Source organism: Ochotona curzoniae, unplaced genomic scaffold (genome assembly GCF_017591425.1).
Source record: "Ochotona curzoniae isolate NIBS_2020 unplaced genomic scaffold, NIBS_Ocur_1.0 scaffold_3208, whole genome shotgun sequence".
Taxonomy (NCBI): Eukaryota; Metazoa; Chordata; class Mammalia; order Lagomorpha; family Ochotonidae; genus Ochotona; species Ochotona curzoniae.
The window spans coordinates 61,581,526-61,605,938 of record NW_024467106.1 but is presented as its reverse complement, the minus strand read 5'-3'; the positions used below and the strand labels follow the sequence as shown (position 1 = coordinate 61,605,938).

At 37.7% G+C, this 24,413-nt stretch overlaps 2 protein-coding genes across 2 annotated transcripts in view; one reads left to right on the top strand and one right to left on the bottom strand.

Moving 5' to 3' along the window:
• LOC121145000 (centromere protein P) overlaps positions 1-24,413 on the top strand; it is a 221,490-nt gene that overhangs the window by 49,286 nt on the left and 147,791 nt on the right. Inside the window, exon 5 of the mRNA XM_040963626.1 lies at positions 4,974-5,070. Within this exon, the coding sequence (XP_040819560.1) occupies positions 4,974-5,070 (97 nt within the window). The remainder of the gene's footprint in view (positions 1-4,973; positions 5,071-24,413) is intronic.
• On the bottom strand, positions 8,106-17,923 carry OGN (osteoglycin). The gene is made up of 6 exons (XM_040962781.1): positions 17,691-17,923; positions 15,902-15,992; positions 12,253-12,411; positions 10,105-10,307; positions 9,225-9,320; positions 8,106-8,576 (listed from the first exon to the last, which is right to left on the bottom strand). The coding sequence occupies exons 1-6, from the start codon at positions 17,862-17,864 to the stop codon at positions 8,406-8,408; spliced, it is 894 nt and encodes a 297-aa protein (XP_040818715.1). The 5' UTR covers positions 17,865-17,923; the 3' UTR covers positions 8,106-8,405.

The window sequence follows — 24,413 nt, the reverse complement described above, 5'->3', positions numbered from 1 at the left end:
TGTCCTAATTTTGTTACATTGCACAACTGATTTTTACGGTGTGATATTATGGGAATTCAATTTAATATCCTACAACTGTAATACTGTGGTTTGAATTTATGCTAGCTTAAGTTCAGTAGTGTAGGCAAACTGTTCTGTTACAACATCCTTATTCTTTTCAGTTATTTACACCACAAAATCATGTTTATAGTTTCATGCTGCCAAATATACACTAGTAATTGTTTAAAATACATTACTTTCTCAAGTTACAAAAAAAAGCAAGTTGCCTTTGCACATTTGGTCTTCATATCAAGGATTGAAAGTCTTCAGAAAAATGTACCAGTATTAAACATCTATAAACCTTTTATCTTCTTACTGTTTCATAATCATTCAGTATAACAACTAGCTATATAGTACCTAATTTGTCCTATCAATAATTTAGAAATTATTTAACATATAGGGAGGATATATGTAAATACCATGCAAATATTATGCCACTTTGTATAAGAAACTAAAAAAATCCATGGATTTTATTGAGGGGGAGTATGGTACTATAATCAGTATGCCACAAATGCCTAGGGACCATTACACCAACATTTAGGGTAATAATTGTTGTTTTTAACACTGTACTTGAAATCATTTAGAAAATAAACAGTAGATTTAAAGGTTGCTGTTAATCATGTTATCTGTTATGATTATCATGTGTTTACCTTATTGTGTATATATATTTAAGATTTATTTATGTATTTTTAAAAATGTATTTATTTTTATTGCAAATCAAATATATAGAGAGAAGGAGAGACAGGAAGATCTTCCACCCGGTGATTCACTCCCCAAGTGATCGCAATGGCCAGAGCTGGGCCAATCCAAAGCTAGGAGCCAGGAGCTCTTCTGGGTCTCCCAAGCAGGTGCGGGGTTCCAAGGCTTTGGGCCATCCTCAGCTGCTTTCCCAGGCCACACCAGGGAGCTGGAAGGGAATAGGGGCCACTGCGATCAGAACCGGCAACCATATGGGATCCTGGTGTGTGCAGGGCGAGGACTTAAGCTGCTCCGCTACCACACCAGACCTCTCAGGTGCACATTTAAGGATCTTTTCCTTATGTTCATTTGCAGAGAGCTTGATGATCATGTGTTGTGGTGAAGATCACTTTTGGTTAACCCTGTTGGGAACTCTGTCCCTTCTAGATGTTGTTTCCCAATTGTTTGTCTAGATTAGGGAAATTTTCCCTTAATATTTCATTGAATACACCTTTAATCCCAACTTCTCTTTGTGCACCTTACGGGAATCCCATAACTCTTATATTTGGCCTTTTAATAGTGTCTTTCAATTCTTGAATACGTTTTAAGCTTGAGCCAGCTCTGCTTCCAGCCTTTTGTTTGCCCCTGGTGACAGGAAATATCTTCTAATTTTGAGATTCTTCAGCCTCCTTCATTCTGTTTTGGAGACTCTGCACTGTAGTTTTAATTTGCTCCACTGTATTCTTCATTTCTGACTTAACAGCTTTCATTTGATCCATTGCTGCTATTTCTTGTGTAATATATTCCTTAAATTCCTTGAATGCCTGCTTAACATGCTTCTCGTTGATAAGTTTTATAACAAGTGTTTTGAATTCTGTATCACCCATTTTCTCAATTTCTTCCTCAGTTAACTCTGAACTTGGCAAAGGCTTTTGCTCCTTTGCAGGGGAGTCTTTAGTAATATTTATTGTTTAGTATCTTATTTTGCCTTTGGCCATTGTAGTTGTGGTAATCAGATTCTTCTCCTTGGGGCAGGTTTCTAAGCTGTGTCACCCATGGATCTATTTTACTTATTGTGTTTGGTACACGGCTGTTTGTTTGCAGCCACTTGTGCCACTTCCTCCAGCATGTTCCAGGTCTGGGTTCTTATGTTAGATTTCCACCATGGTCTGTAGCCCCAGCTCCTGGCTCACCACTCTTTACCTTCTGTGATACCGTGATGAGGCTGCACCGTTTTCTGTACAACTTTTCTCTCCCTTCCAATTGGAATAGATCCCAGGATTAGGGGGACACCAGGTGCCCTATACAGCTAGGTTGCTGGTGGTGCTGATCATGCCAGGACCTGTTGGCCGCTGGATCTGAGGGCCACACGGACCTATTTTGATCCATAGGATACCAACATCAGTATTATTTTCTGTGTTGGACTAGTGCAATGCACTGAACTCAGTGAATTCTCTCCCAGTTCAGCGCATGCACAGCTGCTCACTATTGTCCTCTTTTTTTTTTTTTTTCAAGATTATTGGAAAGTCAGATTACAGAGAAGAAAAAGATCTTCTGTCTGCGGGTTTGCCCCCCAAGTGGCCAAAACAGCTGGAGCTGAACTAATCTAAAGCCAGTAGACAGGAACTTCTTCAGGTCTCCCACACAGGTGCAGAGTCCCCAGGCTTTGGGCCGTTGTAAACTGCTTTCCCAGGCCACAAGCAGGGAGCTGGATGGGAAGTGGAACAGCTGGGACACAAACCGATGTCCATATGGGATTCCAGCACATGTAAGGCAAGGGTATTAGCCTACCTCTCAAATCTACTTTGAACACTTCTTTTGAATTTTTCAGTTAACATACTTCTCCATTTATTTTTATATTGGTAAATTAATATTTCCATTTGTTGCACATAGTGTGCTCTTTGTTTCCTTGAGTTCCTTGAATGTAAAATAGTTGATAGAAAGTTTTTGTTCGGGCCTGGCGCGGTGGGTGGCGCAAGTGGTTAAGGTCCTCGCCTTGCACGCCCGGGATCCCATATGAGCGCCGGTTCTAACCAGGCAGCCCCGCTTCCCTTCCAGCTCCCTGCCTGTGGCCTAGGAAAGCAGTTGAGGACAGCCCAAAGTCTTGGGACCCTGCACCCATGTGGGTGGCTCCTGGCTTCGGATCGGCACAGTACTGACTATTGCAGTCACTTGGGGAGTAAATGGTTGGTTGGAAGATCTTTCTCTCTGTCTCTCCTTGTCTCTGTATATCTGACGTTGCAAAAATAAAGCTTTAAAAAATAAATTCAACTGATAGAAAGCACTGTGAAAGCTATCATATTGATTGAGCTGCCACAAGAATTTATCTTAATTCATAGGCAAGGGAATAAAATATTTTTTAGTTGGCATTATCTATGATATATGCTGTAGTGTATTGATGATTTTGTTGTCAGTGGTTCCCTTGCTTTAACTGGCTTTCTGTAGATCCGTTCTGAATGAGGTAGAGCCCTTAGGTTACTGAAAAATCCCCTTTAACACTGCCACCCTTTCACAACCCAGTTGAGTGTCAAGATATTGTAATGGGTAAAACTGCCTCCTACAGGGCAGTTGTTTCATAGCAGATGTTGATTGCTGCTGTAGCTACCTAATTTCCCTTCCAGCTCTTTGCTAGCATGTCTGGGAAAGCAGTGCAAGAATACCCAAGGCCTTGAGCCTCTGCACTGGATTGAGAGACCCTGATAAACTCCTGCCTTTGGCCTGGCCTAACTGTGGCCACTTGGGGGTTGAACTAGCAGATGGAGATCTTTCCTGCCCTCTTAACTGCCTTTCAAATAAATAAAATAAATCCTAAACTCTATATTTGCAATTTTTTTCTTTTTTTTTTTAAGATTTATTTTATTTATTTATTTTTTTTTTTTTGGAAAGGCGGATATACAGAGAGGAGAGACAGGAAGATCTTCCGTCCAATGATTCACTCCCCAAGTGAGCACAGTGGCCGGAGCTGAACCAGGCCGAAGCCAGGAGCCTCTTCTGGGTCAACAACACGGGTGCAGGGTCCCAAAGCTTTGGGCCGTCCTTGACTGCTTTCCCAGGCCACAGGAAGGGAGCTGGATGGGAAGAAGCAGAGCTGCTGGGATTAGAACCGGCGCCCATATGGGATCCCGGGCGTGCAAGGCGAGGACCTTAACCACTGCACCACCACGCCGGGCTCTGCAATTTTTTTCAATGTGAAGGCTACAATCCAAAAACAACTTAGTGAAAGCATTGCACAGACAAGGTCTAGGTCCAAGGAGACAAAAAGCTTCCTTCTGGAGTCTAACAGTTGCATCTGTATTGCTGCCTCCCTTTTCCCAGCACATCAGTGTATTCGTCAATCAGGATGCTCAGCTTGTGTATCCAGGGTTTCTATTGGAACTTCATTACACGGGCATTAAATCATTTGCCACATAATTGAAGACTATCTCCAGCACCTTCTCCCCTCGTGGCCTTGTTAACTCTATTTTCCAATTTTTTTAAAAGATTGATTTATTAATTTGAAAGGCAGGGTTAGACCAGAGGTCTGAGTCTTCTGGGTGTCCATGTGCCTGCAGGGGAGTCTAATAGTGTGGTTGATCTCTGACCAGACTCAAGGGCCAAGTTGAATCATGTCATTAGCATTACAAAGACACTCCTATTGGAATGTTTTGGGTTAACAATTGCTGAAAACTGGCACAGGTTCTTCAGTCTTCAATACACCATACTCATAAAATAAGATTTTTGAAAATTGTGACATTCAATTTGAAAATGGGTAAGATTTAAACAATTGAAAGTGGAAAATTAGAAATTAGAAATTAGCATTGTCAATCACACATAGAGGAAGTGATACAGGTGTTTACTGCACCATCTGTAGAAATATATCAATTACTTTTTAAGATATAGAAGAGGGCCCAGTGTGATGGCTCAATAGCTAAATCTTCACATTGCGAGTGTTGGGATCTCATATGGGCAGCAGTTCATATCCCGCTCCCTGCTTATGGCCTGGAAAGCAGTAGAGGGTGGCACATAGTCTTGGGACCAGGCACCTGTGTGGGAGACATAGAAAAAGCTCCTGGCTCAAATCAGCTCAGCTCGACCATTGTGGCCACTTGTGGAGTGAAACAGCAGATGGAAGATCTTTGTTTCTCCTTCTCTCTGTAAATCTGTCTTTCCAATAAGAATAAATAAATCTTTTAAGAATATGTATAAAAGAAAAATAAAGATTGAGTCAATCACTTGAATAGTAAAATTATTGATTGTAAAATCTTTTGTTTCTACAGAGCAGAGGAAAAAAGAGATATCTTCATGTTTTTCCGAAGTCTACATTATTTTGTGAAGTGGTATGAATTTCGTAAGCGCACATTTAAACATTTCAAGGTAATGTGTGAAGTCTTTTCATTTAAAAATATAAGAAAAAGGAACCATTGTTAACTTGTGGATCTGGCCATAGTATCCTTGTGTTAATGTTTTCAACCAGGAGAAAATATTCTATTGATGTCTGGAATTTGCATTTGCTTTAATGAAGGGGTACATATGGCAAATCAATGAATATATTACAAAATATCCTGAAAGAAGTGTGGTTAGATTGTAACTTATTTTAAAATGCACTTTTTGAAAAACAAGCCTTAAAAAGTAGAATTATTAATATTAATAAAAATATAATCACAACATATTTACCTTGCAATATTATAATCTTAATTTACTAGGCCAGAGTTTTTGTGTCAAGCTTCTGAATTATTGTTGGGTAAAGAGGCTTAGAAACTGAGCAGCAAATGTTGGGAAAGGGGTGCAGAGAGGGAATGAAGGAGCATATTCACAACCAAGTTAGAATTAGTAAAGATTGGTAAGTCCACAGAAGGTGCCCAACTGCTGGCATGCAGATGGAATGAACATGTAGCAACAGATAGCATTCTGTTTTCTGATTGTATGAATCTGAGCAAGTGCCTTGCCTAAGTGGAGTCTCCTTGTTGTCTGGGTTATTTCATTTTGCGTCATATCCTTGAAGTTCATTCATGTATCAGATATGTCAGTCTCAGCATGGGTCAGATTTCCTTTATTTCTGTCCTTGTATATATTACATTTTGCTTATGCATCCGTTTCTCTGGACACTGGGTTGCTGTAGTTCTGTAGAAAATTTTGAAGTTGGGAAATACTCTTTGTTCTTTTCAAGATTCTTTTGTTGAAGTTCTTTTGAGATTCTATAAGAATATTGGTATAGAATTTCTGTTCCCACACAAAGATTATGATAGGGTTACATTGGATCTATAGATTGTTTTGATTTGAATTGAAACATAGCAATGTTAAATCTTCTAGTGAATGAACATGGGATGTCTTTCCATTTTATACATGTCATCATAGTTTGTTTTAACAATATTTGGAAGGAGTGAATTGGCTTCAGTTTTAAGCTTTATTTGATAATCAAGGTCAAGGCATAAAATGCTTAATGGATTCAGAATATTTTTATTTTCTGTCATTGTTTGGTATTTTCTTGATCTTAGTGAATTGGTGTTTGTCTATAATTTAAAGATGTGTCTATGAAGGTATAAAATATGCCGATTCTTGTCTTCTTGTCTGTAAGTCTCAAAGTTGCTTCTTTGAGAAAATTTTATAATTCAGACTTTGTATTGTGATCTTTTTTTGGCTTTTCAGCATTTTTTCTCAGCTACTGGTTATTGAGTTATTTTGTGTTTTCCTATCTTGACAATTGGATATTGGACTCCCTGGCATTGTCTGTAGCAGCAGTGTCAGGACACACTTCAATAACAGGCTGATGGACATATGACTGCTTATGAAGGACTGTACTATTGTAATAATATGGGGAAATTCAGTCAGGGGTTGGGAATTTGGGGAGGAGTAGGGAAATCCTAGACCCTAGGCCATTGTTCCAAAAAATTAAAAAGTAATAATAAAAGTAAAAAAAAAAAAGTAGCTACTTAAAGCAGATGGCATCCTTAAAAAAGGAAAATATATTGTTCTGGAAACTAGATGCTTCATAGACTTCTCTGACCGTCTGAACTGTTTCTGAGCACTGAACCGTTTCAGGGCTACTACTACACTTTTCAGATGAAACCAATTTCTTCATTTATTTTTGTGATGTGGGGACTGTGATGGCGTAAAGATTGTACTTTTCCAAATAAAACAGAACTTTTCTGGTTAGGTAGATTCTACAATGTTTATTGTATATTCAATTCAGATGTGCTCACCGTGAGCTTTCAGTCACAGAGAAGTAAAGCATGCACACAAAATGATAAGAAAGCATAAAATAGTTATGAGCATTAATACCAAAATAAGTGAATGAATTAAGAAGCGTTGTTAGGGTAATAATTGTGCCCCTAAGAGATCACAGATGCTTTGGTGAAAAACTTTGCTTTTGGAATCAAGGTGACAAGCAGGGAACATAATTTAAAAACAAACATAGATCAGGGGGAAAATCAAGCAAATGCTTTCAAAATGGAAATAACTGTTCTGTGTATAGTATGTACAGAGAATAGCTTGATTCTAAGGTCTAATTTATAGTAGAAATGATACTGATTTTTCATATATAGTTTAGACTCATGTTTCTAAAAGATTGAAATACTTCTGCATTTAACTCCGAGGCAGTGTGTAGACTAAGGCTTTTCAGTAGGGTGTGAGAAAAGCTATCTTCAGAACTTTAATCTGGCAGCATTGTAATATTACAAGTTAGATTTATGAGATTGAGCACTGAGAGACTCCCATTAAACTTGTTCATTCACCAAGGGCATTTGGAAAACTTTGCTGTGAGACTTTGGCCGTCCAGTGTGGGTGAACATGTGTGTGTGTGGAGAATGGAAAGGTGCTATGGGGTAACACCACAGCGTAGACTTTGTTTTCCTTCCCCATATTTGGAAAAAAGTATTTGACGACATTCTCATGCCTACAGTGTAGAATGAAAATTACTTGCTGTTATCTTGTATTAGAAGACTTTTACACTGGAGAACCTATGGCTTTTCTCTAGAAATGAGGTTGAATTTCTGGGATTTTTCTTACAAACTTACTGATTTGGGCCTGCTTGAAAGTATTAAATGTTTTATATTAAACTTGCAATGTTTATATTTCAATGAAAGGGATTTTTAAAAATATCTCACTATCATTTAAGTGTGATCACAAAGAAAAACTTTAGACATTTCAGCTGTTTTATCGGAGAGAAATTTTATTTGAAAAATTTTGCCTATGTTTAAGACTATATTTTTATGGTAAGTGAAAATATACAAAATAGCTGCCTTGATAGGAAGAAAACTAAATTCTACTTCATAGTGTCTGATGTGTGAGTCATAAAAGAAAATGGAGACAGCTAGAAACACTCAGCTTAGCAGAATGCTGGGAACATCTGCCTTAAAGGTTCTCGATATATGGTATAGGCCAAGAAAGGCAACAATTGAAAACTCCTTGTACTTCTCCTCTGAATTTGTAATGGAAATAGTGCATCTGAAATTTGAGTGTTTACATAAAAACATGCCTTTGAAATGATAGTCTGGTATTAACTGGGAAGATTTTGCAAGGCCGCCTAGATATTTTCACATCAGTTTGTTTGGAGTTTGGAAATTAGATCCTTTTCCTGCTGTGTGTCAGGCTTTTGCACATAGTTCTTTTAGTGAAATACAAGGTTAATGTTAAAGCCAATAGTTGTACTCTTTTAGACATTGTTGAGATAGATTATGAGTATTCCTGTTTATATGCTGCACTGATCATGGTTAAGAGTATGTCCCTATGGGTAATCTTTTCAAGCAAATAAAGCTGTTTGGATGCTTCCCAAGAAGTATTGGATTGCCCTCCAGCCGTATCTCTTCAATGCGGCTCCTTATGTAACGAGTGTCGTTGGCCTTGCAGAATGTATCGTCCGTAATTGATGTTATGTTGTTAAACTGAAAAATAAGAAGAAAGCTGAAATCAAACTGCATGTCAATGCAATGGGTTCCCATAGAATATTTGATACAAAAAACTTTTTTAATATTGTACCAACTATATATCGTCATGTAATAAAGCCCTCTTGGTGTAATCTGGGCTCCACTCTAAAAGTCTCTAGTATTGCTAGATGGAAAAGACCATGAGCTATTAGAATAGTACATGAGTAACACAATATTCTGAGTACAGATGGGATTATATTCAGGTGGAGAAAGAATCTTGCTCTAGACTAGCAGCTCCAATGGACACTGTGTCCTTAGTGCTCTTTAAAGTAGAAAGAACAAATGGGAATTCTTGGTTCTGAGAGATCAACTTTGTTTTCCTCTTAATTGTTGCATCATCTAAAGTTTGTATACTATAAAACACTAGGAAAGTCTACAAAAGGAAATATCTGTTACTCTTTCAGGAAGAATCCTATATCAGAGATCTAAGCATCCCACACTTCAAGTGCCTGTGCTGTGCCCTGCATGTCACAGTACGGTTCTCAGACATCAGACTACCACGCAGATCTAATCTAATTTCACTTTCGTATGAAGTGTTTCCCAGTGCACCTAAGGTTGAACTATAGGTCATTTAAAGTTTCCATAGTTTGGAAAGAACAGTCATACCTGAAGGTGAATTACACGCAAACTTTCTGGTAAATTAGGAGGCACAGATTCTAGGGCGTTGTGGTCCAAGTAGAGGAAGGAGAGATTATTCAGTTTCTGTCAGGAAAATAGTGTATGAGTGTTATTGAAGTCTGTGTTCCTTCACAGGATTTAAGCAATGCACCTGTAAGTGTATATTGTTCCAAATCTGTTTCACTAGGAACAGTCACTAGCGTAGGACTTGCTGTTTCTCGTTGTCGAATCTTGCCTTTTGAGAGAGGTTGTGTCTTGCCAGCATGATTGTTTTGGCAGCATGACTGCTTCCTCCTCTTGTCTATAGTGGCCCTCCCTCCAGGACGGGAATGATTGGGTATGGAAGTCAGGAAATGAGGTGATTACTTCTAGACTTTGTGTTTTGGGACAAACTGGCTACCTAATCAGAGTAGATCACCTTCCCTTTTTCCTACATGTTTCTTAAGGTACGGAGTTAAGAAACGTACTTAATTCCTACTACATTTGGTAGAACTTTTTGTTAGGTGTCACCACGGAATTCAAAGAAAACTAGAATTTACACATCTTATTTTAAAAGATTGAAAGTTAAAGCCAGTGTTTGCCTTTGGAACTTTATTCTTTTTGTTGGAATTAGTAAATTGCCAGCATTATAAGGAATAAGACATGTAGGAAAAGTCCCGTTTGAGTTTTTTGTATACTGTAAGTGCCTTGAGGGGCTAACCAGGTCTGTCTAACAAAGTTTTTGCTTGTGTGAACATGTGAAAAAAGTCCTGTGAAACATGGTAGGAGTTATGTCTTTTCAATAACATATAGCCATAAACTATACTGAATAAGCTTAATAGTATTACTATATAAATAATATCTTCATTTAAAAATAGGAAATACTTACTTTGAAAGTGTTTGCTTTGATTCCCCGACTCTTGATTTTATTGTTTTTTGCATTAAATAAAGTGAGTTTGGGAGGAAGAACTGGAAGTTTCAGTAGTTGATTTTCAGCAAGTGAAAGTTCTTCTAAAAGGGAAAGTTTTGAGAACGTTCCATCTTCTATATCTTCTATTAAATTTCCCGTGAAATCAAGCCTTCTTAGGTTAGCTTTGGAAGAAGACATATACAAAAAAAAATACTAAGTTGAATTTTGATTGTGTGAACTGAAACATCTCTTACATTTGATATTTGCAGTTAATGCTTAATGATATCTGGTTAAACAAACTGAACATCTGATAGTTCCTGGCAGGATGTGCTTTCTAACCACAGTATTCAAATCTCAGCTTGAGAAGAAGCTTAGTGTCAGTGAACTTTTCCTTTCTCTGAATTTCTTGCCATGCACAGGCAAATGTGCAAATCATGGGAAATAAGCGTTTGATTGAATGGACTCATGTGATAATTTTGGATTTATTTTGCCAGTGTGTTCCTTTTATACTGTATGTTAATATGTTATTTTTTTTTTCAATGCTTAAGCCTTCCTTTTAAAAAAAAATGTATTTAACAGAGTATCACAGAGGGCTCCCACAGTCTATTTACTGCCCCAAATCCTTCAAATGCTAGGCTGAGCCAGACCAAAGGCAGCAGCCAGGAACTAAACCTACGTCTCCCAAGTGGTAGCAGAGATTCAAGTGCTTCCTGCATTCCAGAGTCTGAATCAGCAGGAGGCTGGAAATAAACGGAGGCAGGACTCAAACCCAGGTACCCCAAAATGGAAGCGCAGTGTCCAAAGCGCTAACTAGCCCAAGCACTAGCCATAGTGGGTAAATTGTCTTAATCTCTCAGTGACTTACAGATTGCAGCAACAAAGACAAAAATATTCTCTGTGTTGGAGAAGTCAGACTGAGAGACTGAAAAATTCTGTGTGTTTCACTTGGGTATGGGATGATTATAAAATGTAGTTGCTTCTCATTCATGATAGTCATGCATGTTCAATAAAGTTGGCTATAAATACTGAATTAGTGGGTACTGAACCTTTGCCCCCAGGGATAGGTTTCCACAAGCCTCTGGTGACATGTATTCATCACTTATTACCATGAGCAGGTTTTATGTGTGTCTTTATTGAACAACATTTAATATATATTGGTGATTGATTAGCATGGCATTGTAATTCATACCTAAGTGTATTTTCTCTTCAGGGTTCATGAGAGCCACTTTCTGCTTAGGAATACTAGATACTGCTTTGTTTAGGGGCCATTTCTTTCTTTCCTTTCCCCTTCCTTCCTTTTTTCCTTTCCCTTCCTTCCTTCCCTCCTTCCCTCCCTATTTCCTTCCTTTTTATTGCAAAGGCACATTTACAGAGAGAAGAAGACACAGAGAAAAAAGTCCTCAATCCACTGATTCACTCCCCAAGTGGCCCTAACAGCTGAAGCTAGGTCAACCCAAAGCCAGGAGCCAGGAGTTTCTTCTTGTTCTCCCACTTGGGTGCGGGGTCCCTTGGGCCCATCCTCCACTGCTGTCCCAGGCCACAAGCAGGGAGCTGGATGGAAAGTTGAGCAGCTGGAACACGAACTGGCACCCATATGAGATCTTGGCATGTGCAAGGCAAGGATTTAGCCGCTGAGCCCTTACGCAGGGCCCAAGCCATTTTCAGTAGCAAAATCAACAGCAACAACAGAAGCATACAAATGTGGCAACAGATGGACTGTGAACAGGGCACTTGTTTACAGCGTGAAAGCTGAAGCTAGAAGAGAGAAAACTGCGTTGTTCATCCTCACCTGAGAATGCATGTTTCAAATAATAGTTTTTTTTGGTTTTGGTTTTGTTGTTTTTTTTTTTTTACCATCCTGTGGGGTGACCATAAAAACACCAGTTATGTTTAATTGAGTTACAAATTTGGGGAAGTTGATGAATTTACAAACCAGGAAAGTAAGAAGATGAGTGTCTCAATGGAGAAACAATTGACCAACAAACCAGTGCATTTTTTGTGAAGTGACAGAGAAACTTACATACTATGGCTGTGGCAACTCTTGGTGTGGCAGGCTGCCAGTATATAGAAGCTTAAGTTCATGTGAGTTAAAGCATGAGTGAATACTTATGCAATATTTAAACTTACGCATGTCCGCAAAATCTTTGGCTGTCAGCTTTTTAATTTTGTTGAATCGTGCATAAAGATAGGCTGATTCCTTGGGCAAGGGTGGTACAGCATCAATGTCAACTTCTTCACAGTACACAGAGCCACTCAGACAGACACATAGCAGGCACGTGGGCATTTCTAAATTGGGAACAAAGTCGTAAAAGTGTAAGTGGTAGTTGGAAAGTATCTGGCTTCTAATGATAGAATTATATTGCCATACATGTTATTACTCATTCGAATGTCTGATATGTCATCAAGCTCTTCACCCATTAGTTTGGACATCTGTTAATTCATAACTGAATTACTTACCACTAGAATAGTTATCAAATGGTGTTTTTTTTCTAATACCATCATAACTCCTTTGCAGTTGACGTTCTATAAGTTTAGATATTCTCTTCTTAGTCACAGATTAAACCAGGGAGAATCCTTTTAAACTCTGTTACTGCCACAGATTTTGGTTAACTGACACATACTAAATTATACGTATTTTAATTGTACAATTTATAAGTTTTGACATAGTAAATATCCATGACACCTTTGCCACAATCAATATAATTAACATATTCATTTCTCCATGTTTTCTCATTTTTTGACCATCCCTCCCTCCTAGTATTAACTTAATCTGTTTTAATAATTATAATTCACACTTACAAGAAGAATCACAGTATTGACTTTCATATCTAACTTCTTACACTCAGCTTAGATACAAGGTGTCTTTAGAAAGTTCATGAAAGATGCATATTCCAGAAAATTATGCATAGATTTCAAAAACCTTTTGTATCATAATATTCTGCCTGCCCACAAATTATTTGTAGTATCCTTATATTTTGAGTCATCAATTATTGTTGCATATATCAGTGTATTATTCTGCTTTTTTACTGTATAGAATTCTATTGTTTCAGTATAATTGACAACCATTTTCTTACAAAGTTGAGTCTGTTCTAAAGTTTTGGCTGCTTTAATAAGAACATTTATTTTCCAGTTCTTGTGGACTTGATGCTCTTCTGAGTAGATTTCTTTTAATGGAATGGCTAGAGTGTACATTTTATATTTTGAAGAAAGTCTCAAATTATTTCCAAAGGATGATGCCATTTTACAATCCCACCATCAGAGTATGAGCATTCCAATTGTTCCACATGTTACCAGTTTTGGTATGATCAGTCTTTTTATTTTTAATTAATTTAAATAGAATATAACATGGTATCTCATTGCATTTTAATTTGTATTTCCCCAATGAGTGATATTGAGCTTCTTTTAACTTGCTTATTTATTATCCACATATTTTATTTGGTTAAGTGCCCTTTCATACATTTTGCCTAATATTAATTGAATATTATGTCATTAATAAAGAGTAAACATTCTAGGTGTAAGTCATTTTAGGATTTTTTATACAAATCGATTATAAATCTTCCTTTTTTATATCCTTGTTAGTGTCCTTTGAAGAACAAGCATTTTAAATTTTGATAACATTTACTTATTTATAGTTCAAGCTTTTTGTTACTGTTCAGAAATGTTTGCTATCCACTGAACTTTCATTCCTTTTTCTTTTCCTAGAAAATGTATAGTTTCAACTCTTTTAGGTAGGAGGATCATTACAAATCAATTTTTATAGATAATGCCAAGAAAGGTCATGATTCTTTTTCCTTCTTGCCCTATGACTATCTAGTTCCTTCCCTACTATTTTTGGAAAAGATTATTCTTTTTCCCTTATTGACTTGTACTGACACATCATCAAAAACCAGTTGATTTTTGGAATCTTTTTTTTTTTTTGTTATTCCGTTTTTTTTCCCTCTGTGTGAGTGTGTGAGAGAGAGGGGGAGAGGGAGAGGGAGAAAGAGATTGGGAGATCCTCTACCCAGTGGATCATTCCCCAAATACCCACAACATCTGAGGCTGGGCCAGGCCGAAACCAGCAGCCAGGAGCTTCATCCAAATCTCCCACATGGTTTCAGGGGCACAAGGACCAGAGCCGTCTTCTGCTGCTTGGCCAGCTGCATTAGCAAAGAGCTGGATTGCAAGTGGAGCATCCAGAGACACAAACTAGCACACAATATGAGATGCTGACACCACAATTCGCAGCTTAATATGTAGTACCACAAAGTTTTTAAGCCACCACCACAATATCTTGATGCTTATATCTTTATTCTAAGTCTTTTAAAAATATGTGTTTGTTTTCTTTTAAATTTTATCTGAAGGGCAGAGAGAAGGAAACAAATCTTCCATCCTCTGGTTCACTACTCAGATGCCTGCAATACCTGGCTGGGCCAGGTCAAAGCTGGGATTGGGAACTCAATACCAGGTCTCCAGCATGGGTTTCAAGGGGTCAGCTACGTGACACATCATTGATGCTTCTCAAGGTCCGCAGTAGCAGGAAGCTGGAATCAGAAGTGACCCAGTACCCGAGTTCAGGCATTCCAATATGGGGCGAGGGCATCAAAAGTGACATCTTCATTGCTACACCAAAAATCTGCACTCCTTTCAGTGTATAGCTGTTTTACATCTTTTATGTGTTCATCCCTATTTATTTATTATACTTTTATGCAATTAAAAGATTTATCCCCATTGTTCTTTAATAATTTCCTTATTTTTTATAATGACAAGATGTCCCTGATTAATTTTGAATTTTCCCAGTTCCTTGAATCAGCTGCTTCTTTATGTTAATGCAGAGTTGTGTGAGCAGCCAAGATCAGTTGCTGGAGTGCGCATTTCTTTTGAATTGATAACTTTTTTATATGTCAAGTTTCCATAGGTGTTTCTATTTCCAAGACTTTCTGTTCTAGTCCATTGGTACTTGAGTCTATTAATATGCCAGTAATATACTTTTTTTAGTTCAGAGTCCTTATAGTATGCTTACTGTATAATGAGTCTAGTTTCTGCATCTGTGTTGTTCAATATTTCCCAGGCTATCTGTGCATGTTTTTCTATATAAACTTTATAATTAGTTTTGCTAGTTTTATGAAGACATTTAATGACAATTTTATTAGGATCACCTAAAATTTATAATTTTGGAGTAAACTGACATTTTATGATCTTTCCATTTGCTAATAACTTATGAAAATAAAAACGTAAGATGTGTTTATTATGATTCATTTGAATTTTCTTGTAAAAAATAGAAATTTGTATGTAAGCTTTGTACAAAATTTTTTATAGAGCAAGAATAAAATACATACGAACTATCATAGTTCATAATTTATTTTGTGATAGCTCATATGTTGTTTCAGTTGAAATGTACCTCTCTATGCAGTTTTTACACATATAACCATTTTTCTTTTGTGAGATTCTTGAATAAGATTATATTGTATTTACCATGTCCCTAGGCTATCCATTGTCTTTAGCAAATAATTGTTCTTAAAATGTTCTTGGAGTAATTTTCTCTGGACAGAGACATATTTTATGGAGGCCAAGTTTGAACTAACTTTTGTTGTCCTAGACGTTCCTGTTTGACATAGCTTACTCACTTTGTAGGTGGCAGGTAATATACACCCTCAGTTTGCCTGTTTGATTTTATCTTCAGGGATACAGTTTTGCTGTTTGTATTTATTTATTGTATCTTGAGTCAATTTTTTACTATTACAAAGAAGACATCTTTTTTGGAAAAAAAAATAGATAATACATTATTCATACTTACCATCATTTTCTTTCTTAGGAAGCTCGGGTGTTATCATATCATTTTGTAATTCAAAGCTTCTCTTCACAATTCTTACCCCTGTTTGTTTTTCCTGTTGGAAAAATAATTTGTTTTTTAGTTATAATAAGGCTTGATTCTGATACTGAAGAACTGTAACAGTAACATTGCTTTTGTGCTCCATTGAGACACTGGTCGTTAAAGAATAAAGTAAGGAGTTGTTAGAGCTAGTTTTCACTCTGGCCTGTATACTCCTTTAACAAAACAAATTTTAAAGATTCATCATCTAAATTCTGTTCTTATTAAATATTGCACCTATTGGAATTCCAAATGGGATCTAGGGGAAAATTCCCTGAATCAGAAGAGTAACTTTTAAGTAAAAGTGTTCTTTAGGTCCTTGACTGAGCTGAGTTCCTCACACCGGATTCTGTCATTACGAGTGGGATTACCAAGCCTGCAGGTCACACCTACAAAATCATGAGTAGGGCTTGCTGTCTGCTGCAGAGGTGGCCCTTATTTAGTGACCTCCTGTCTCCATTAAGCCCTGGTCCTCTGCACCCTTTTGTTGCTGATTGCCCTCTGCTTTCCAGATGCCCAATCTCAAATCTAAATTCTTCACCATGTACTTCAAGGGATCTGGGGTCCTTGCCGTGGACTCTCTGCCAGTCTCGAGGAGCAGATTTTCTGTTGTTAGTTTACGCTGTGTTCCGTGGGGTCCAGTCCTACCGTGGGAAGCTCTTCCACCTTGCCTCTGTCCTAACTCCTGACTCTGTGTGCACTTGAGAGTCTCCTGCACTCTGTGTTTATACATGTGATTTGGAGTCCTTGAATTTTATTTCCTGCATTTATATGAAGACCAAAGAACCCCATTAAAGTTCTTTAAAGGAAGAAGCAGAGAAGGAAAAAAAATCTCTAAACTTAGAAACCTTGGAATTTTGAAAGTGTTCTTAGAATTGATAGAGAGCTGACTCCATTGAGAGAAAAAACTGTGATGCTAAAATTTGCTTAACATATCCTTTATCAAAAATATGCAAGTAGCCCATCTTTAAGTCTTTCCCATCTAATTTAATCCCCAAAAGGACTTTTGAAGCAATCATTATTGTATTTTGTTTACTGTATTTCTCATTTCCTCTGTGTGTGTGTGTGTGTGTGTGTGTGTGACATACTTAGCTGCTGTGTTAGCATTTTCTGTAAGCATCGTTCCTGTCTACATGCCAAGAAAACCACAAGTAACAGCATGGATCCTAAAGGCAGAGTGTAAATCGTGTGGAAGGCACTCATCCAGTAGTGTTTATTCTAGTTGCAGTTACTTGAGAAAAATTGGGAGAGGATTTAAGCCATTAAAACCGATTTAACGTAGCTAGGTGTCTTCTATTGATTTTGGGGGCAACATTTCTCTAAAATAATAAAGCTATAAAGCCAATCATTCAATCATTCATTTTTGTTTCTCCTAATATGCAGTCCTAATTTATTTTTGAGGAATTATATGCACATAAAAGCACTGTGCAACATTATTAACATATAAATGGTAACTGGTCAGGGGTCATCTTAAATTTTATTCTTTTTGTTTCTGCAGATACTGTTTAGTTATCCTACATACTTGTTCATTCATCTGAGAGGCATGCACATTTTAAAAATGTAATCTTAGCAACAATTATTATAGAGTACTTTGAATCACCTCAAATGTTGCTGCTTTTCTCTTATCAAGCACCTTCGGAAAAACAAAACAAACCCACCATGCGTTTAAATGCACACGATTTTACAAGTTAAAATTACAATAAAAATTAAGTACCTTGAGATATTTTCCATGCAGGTATTTATTCTCATCATCTTGGGTAAATACGGCTTCTTCCAAGTGGTCTGCTGCATAGTCGAAGGTGATTCCTGAGTCCTGCTGAATTGGTGGTGCTGGCTTGACCAGAGGCGCAAGCAGGGACAGGAGAAGTGTAGGGCACAGAACCTTCATCTCAGCCAGAACTCAGGTGACTGGAAGCTCATAAACTAGTGGCCTGCTGCCTGTGGGACAAAACTTTGCTTTTTCCCTGGAAATAAAAATGCAGACCATCGAAGCAATATTTAAAAGCTTAGAGAATGTTCTGGCAGGGTGTAGGCAGCAGGGGCCAGAGGATAAGTATTTAACCCTTAGTAATCTTTAATTAGATGCTCACAGCTTTTACAGAACAGTGAACATCCTGAGAAATTGCTTCAGGGAGCAGTTTTATTTTATGTCTATCAAAAAGCCGGAATATACTGATAGTTTGAGTTTCTTAATAATCGAGTGCCTTGAATAGAGGTATTCTTACACAGTTGAAATCTTGGGATACCTGTAGTATAAACGGTTAAAATGAAGACCTGAAATCTTGTCTCATGTGAGTTAAAAATATCATATTTCAGCATTGCTACTTCATAAAAACTCTTGTGTTGTTGTAAGCAGAAACCAAGAAAAAAATGTTAACTTTAACCTTCAATTTTGCATTAAGAAAAGTAGTTATTAACACTTAGTTTCAAGTTGTACAGAATGTAAGAAAATCTGTAAGTCTTTAATTTTCTTAGCCTTGTGATTTTACTAGGTTATCACTGTTTTTAATTAATAGTATTGCTTTTAATGTAAATTATGGTACTTACAAAAACAATACTCTAGGCTAGAGGGAATTTATAACTTTAATCAAGAAACTTTGAGAAATAAAAGGATTCTTGGGGGGGGTGCTATCAGTGGGTTTACATCAGGTTGGTACATATTTCAAACTTTTCCTTAAGGAACTTAATACAGAATCATTCACAGTTGCTGACACTGCATTACAGATGCCAATCTGTCAAAAATCCATTGGTTGAAAATTAAGAAGAAAATGGGTATGTGACTTTGGCAGCACCCCCATGCCTGGTCCTGGCCTGCGTGAATACAAAAGTTATATAATCACATAGGAAAGTACTTGTTAAAAATGAACTGTTCAAGGTGATTGGGGAAAAAAAGTAAATTAGAGATAATTTTTACAATTATTAAGATAGATCAATCATACTTTTAACAAACAATATTCAGAGTTATATGAGAGAAGGAAGCCTACCGTTGCAGCTGTTCTGAAGGATTGTTTTGGTGTGTGTGTGCGGTTTTCCTCATAGATGTTCGTGGCTGTGCATTAGCCCCAAGTGGGAGGGTGAAGGAAGAAAGCTGTGTTTTGTTGCAAACTGCTGAATACATTTTAGGACCCAGCAGCTTCCAGCATACTTTCCATGTGCAGAGATCTTTGCCAACATTCTTTGGGGTGAACTGCAGGGTTTCACACTGGAAAGCTGTGTTTCACATAGCTAAGTGCTGTGCTCAGCCACCTTCCGTTCACTCAGTACAATGAGCTAGTGTCATTTTCCTTGTGATAAACATTGATATTTTAATGAATATTGGTTTATGAAAATGATAGTTATAAAATGACATAGTTTTTTTTTCACTTTTGTGTTTTCTCGACAGATAATACATTTACTTCTTCAATGAAGTCGTTGATGCTAATACTTTTATGAGTATTAAAAATATAAAGCCAGAAAGTTCCAGTGCAAAGAAAGCTTAGCTGTAGAACAGAGCCCATCCTCTGGCCTTTACCTCCTATATTTTAGTTGTATACACCTAACACTAGAGTATGAGAATTTTTTAAATAACCTTGATTTATAATTCTTGCATGTTAATGGTAAAAAAAAAAAAAGTATTTCAGTTTGGTGGATCAAGAGTATTATGTAAAACTATTTTAATATAAATTTGATTTTTAAATGTTTAAGTGGTACTTTCTAGATTCCATATAAGCAACTATTCACTTCTTTACCCCCCCAAAAAAAATTATTATATTACTCTTTGGTGCTTTTATCAATAAATGTTACATGTCTTTCTCCTCTAAGCTAAAGCTTTGACAGTTATGGATAAATATTTTATTAAAATAGGAAATATAACATGATACTTTATAGTACAAAAATTTGTGGCTTATGATATGTTTGTCTGAAAAGTTGTGATCAATGAATAGAATTTTATTCGCACTTGTTAATTTAATAAAAATATATCAGACACCATTTTTGTGACAGAACTGCAGATAAGTAAATTCAGACAAGCAAAACCTAGTATCTGTCCTCCTGGTACTTTTAGAATGTCTAAATCAGCAGAAAAAGCAACAAACAAGTGATGGAATACACAGTTGGGCTTGCCGCACAGAAATGTGGACTGAGCACTTGGGAAACACGGGTGAGCCCAGAGGCCCTGATGGGTCCAGGTCAAGGAAGCAAACCCGAGCTGACAATCTAAGAGCATGGCAAAGTAGCAGGGTGTGATGTTCCAGGCAAGGAGAACAGACCTTGGGCAGGATGGCTAGCCTGGATCATTTAGAAAAAGTGTAATTAGTTGCATATGACTGAAACTTGGAGATGAAGAGAGACTTAGGGAGTGGGTCATATTAAAAAATGGAGTAAGGCAGTGGGATATATATAGGTCAGTTTAAAGAGAGTGTTTTTTACCTGGCTGTTGTGGGTTTAAATTATAGTCCATGGGAGACAAGTGCACGATTTTTTTTTTAAGCCAGTGCATGGTATATCTTATTTATATTTCAGAAATATCCCTCTAAGGGGGCAGCCATTTGGTATAGCTATTGAGACATTGCTTGGGACACATACATTCCATCTCACAGAGTCCTGGGTTCAAGTCCCAACTTTACTCCAGCTCCAGCTCCTCGCTAGCATTCACCCTGGCAGGGCAGCACATGATTTGGCTCAAAAAGTTGGATCCCTGCTACCCATGGGGAGTCCTGGATTGTGCTTCTAGCTTCTTTGGCCTGGCCCAGCCCTGACTACTGGGGGCATCGCAAAATGAGCCAGCAGATAGGAGATCTCTGTCCCTGTGCCTTTCAGAGTAACTAAGTGATAAGAAAGAAGCATCTCTCTAGCACTGACTTTTGGAAGAGTTATTGCATTGGTTAGCTATTACTGTGTAAGAATCAAATGCAAATCAGTGTCTTAGAACAAATGTGTTAGGTGACAGTTTCTGTATGTCAGGAGTCAGACTGACTGTGTTCAGTTGTTCCCTTTAGGATCATGTCTGAGAAATCATTATGATATGTAACAGACCATAGTCTTCCCTCGAGGGTTAAGTAGGCAAAACCCATTCTAAGCCCCCATGACTATGCACAGCGTTCTTAACAACATGTGGTAGTAAGGGCGACAATTTCTTGCTGACTGTTGCCTGATGGTTTCTCTCGATTCCTCACGTTTAACTTCTTCCAGTTGTATCTTTACGACCAGAGAGGAAGATAGTGTTTTAATAAGAATGCCATTGTAGCCTTTTGGAGCCATCCAGGCAAGAGTCTGGAAAGGATCAGAATTGCACCAGAAAGTAAACTTGCAGTCTGGCCAGAGTTAGATTGATTATAAAGCTTGAGGGCACTGTCTCCAAGACCACCCTCTCTCAGTTCCATTACCAACTACAACTGCAAGTTCAGGGCATTTCTGAGTCAAACCATGCTTACATTAAGTAATTGTCTAGAAGGACTACCAGAACTCACTGCGGGCTATTCTATTAAGTAAGAATGGTGACGGCTGTCCCAGGTAAAGGAACACATACAAATTAGAGGAAAAGATAGGGTGGAGTCTGGTGTGGTATTCATTGTGAATCTTCCATTACTCTTAGTGTGAGCTGGTTTCCTACCATTAATGTATGACAACACAGTGTGTTACGAACCAAGTCAACTCAAGCCTTGTTCAGCAGTCTTCTTTAAAAATTAGAGGGTTTTTTTTTTTGAAAGAAAAAGTAATGGACATGGTGGTCTTCCATTTTCTGGTTTGTTTAAAAAATACTTATTTAAAAGGCAAAGTGATGGAGAGACAAAGATATTTGCTGCTTCACCCCCAAAATGGTTGTACTGATCAGAATCCCGGTGAGCTGACACAGCACAGCCTAAAGCTCTACCTAAACCACATGAGTGATGTTTCTTAGAATGGCCACCTTAACCGTTAAAATGAAACAGCTGGTTTTACCCTACATATAGGTACTCCTATTAGGGACAGCATGGATCTGCTCCCAGGAACCAAGGCAAAGTCCAAACTTCTCTTTACACAAGGCAAAATCATTACTACACAGTTGCCTATATAACATTTTGGAAGCAGACATTTTTGCTTTGAGCCAGAATTGTTTCCTGGCAGAAAGCTACTCAGCTTTCACTATACAGGAATAAAGGATGGAAACAGTTTAGAGCTAAAGAGAGGCTTGTGTCCAAAATGGGAAGATTTTTTTTTTCCCATGGAGTTCAAGGGACCGTTGCATTATCCTTGTTGGATGTTCCATTTAGAGAATGTCCCAATGGTCTGTTTTTTCCTCCTAGTGTTTGCTCGGCAGCAGGCAACTAGAAAATGTGCCTAATGGAAAAACATTGTAGGCGAGGATTTTCTGGGAGAGAGTTTTTTGCAGGTGGTTTGAGTCTGGTAAAAATCACATAGCTACCAAGTAGATTGACTTCCAACAAGTGCTGTGAGCCTGAAGAATTTGTCACCCTATCGTCATCTCTCTCTGACTTTAACCTTACATGAAATAGTGAGGTTGACGTGTCAGAAAACCTGACTTCAGTTTTAATTCTCTCACAAACCTTTCCTTGATTTTGGGCATGTTCTGTCACTTTCTTAGACCTCAGTTTCTTTATCTGTTGGACTGGAATCTAGTTCCTACAGTGTCTTGCAGCCTTCACACAGTGGACATGTTAGATCCATTGGTTCTTTGATGAAGAAGTTCCTGTGCATTGCAGGATGGCCTGTAGAGTACCTCCACTCTCCGCTCGTAAGATGCCAGTAACACACCCTCTCCAACATCAGCTGTGCCAACTAGAAATGCCTTCAACATGATCAGACGTCACCCCTGTTGGGAACCACTGAGCTACTAGATACTTACTCTTTAAAATCCAGTGTTGTAGGACTTTATGGAAAGTTAGTGGTTTGGATCTTCTTATTCTCATGTTTATGCCTGACCCAGGTCATTTGCACAAATGAGAAATAATGAGAATCTCAGTATCTTCAGAAAGGGAGAGATTTTAAGGGCAGAAATTACGACTCAACAGGGAAGAGTTCATGGTAAAAAATGTCTGTCTTGTGAATTTAATTTTTTTTAGCATTGCAAAACCTCTAGATGGTAATATCACAACCTAAACATAAAGTGATGAAAGATGTGTCCTTGGTATTGTGATAGTTATAGCTGGAATAGTTTATGGAAAAAGTTGAAACATGTTCAGGGGACTTTGGGTTTCTTTTTTTAAGCTATTATGATTTAATTTCATTTCCAGCTGCTCTTATACTTTATTTCCAAAATGTAGACAAAATGTATTTGGAATCAGGAAACCAGGGTTTTAGTTCAAACTGTCCTTGGAGACATTTGAATTCCTTAGAACAGAAAAAGCATATAGATGGGCCAAGGTTAATTTTTTTTTTCTACTTTCTCTTTTCCCCTGTGGGGCCAGCTAAATGTGTTATGTGATATGCATCCATCTGTGTTTTAGTTTAGTGGTCCCAAACTTGAGGAACGAAAGGAAAATATATGGATAGTATCTGAGGTAATGTTTCAACATGGGCCAAAATTCTCAACCAGTATTGCGAGCAGATTAATGAAGGATCCTTTGTTTTCTGTTTCTTTTCTAAAAGCTAAAGCTTTTAAAAGTGTATCCATTTTGTTTATGTAAACCTTGGACTTATGGTGCAATTTGTTAGTTACAAATAGTTCAGCCTGTTAACTAATGTAACTAAATATTGTGTAGTATAGAGACAAATAACAGATGGATTTTCATGTTTTTTTCTTTCATCCATATCAAGTCAACTGATTTAACCATAGCTCTGAGTAGGTGGCTGAGCCATTTTTATGTGCTAGCTGACAAAAATAATCTATTCTGTTTCTTTCAGTGAAAGTGCTGAGGTTTTTGTTTGTGATGGGAAATACTTGGGGTGCATTTGAATTTCTCAGAATATTTCCAAGTAACAAGAAACTGTCTAAGATAGGCATTGTAGAGCAATGCCCACCTTTGCATTGCCTGCAATTCTGTCAGAGTGCCAGTTTGAGTACTTCAATGAGTTATCTCAAGGTTATCTTGAGTACTTCTCCAATTCTAGTCCAACTCCCTGTTAGTGAACATCTGGGGACAGTGAATGATGACTGTGCTACCCATGTGGGAGGCTATGATGAGTTCCAGGCTCTTGGCTTCAACCTGAACTAGCCCCTGGTTATTGTGGGCTTTTGAACAAAGAGCCAACATATGGAACATCTTTCTCTGTCACTGTGCCTTTCAAGTGAATAAAAAAAAAATATTATGAGAGCATGTCCATCATCCTCTTTCTTGAGCCCTGAGATGGAGCTCTTTGCAGTGCTTTGGATTCTGTGTGCTACGGTGGGCCTGAGGTGTTTTTCCTACTGGAGAGGAAGAATCTGGTTGCACTGTTGACAAAAAGAGTTGGAAGGTGGATAGAGGGTAAGGATGTTTGGTAACGCTGAACTGTCTAGGGATGACTTTGCATTTGTTTG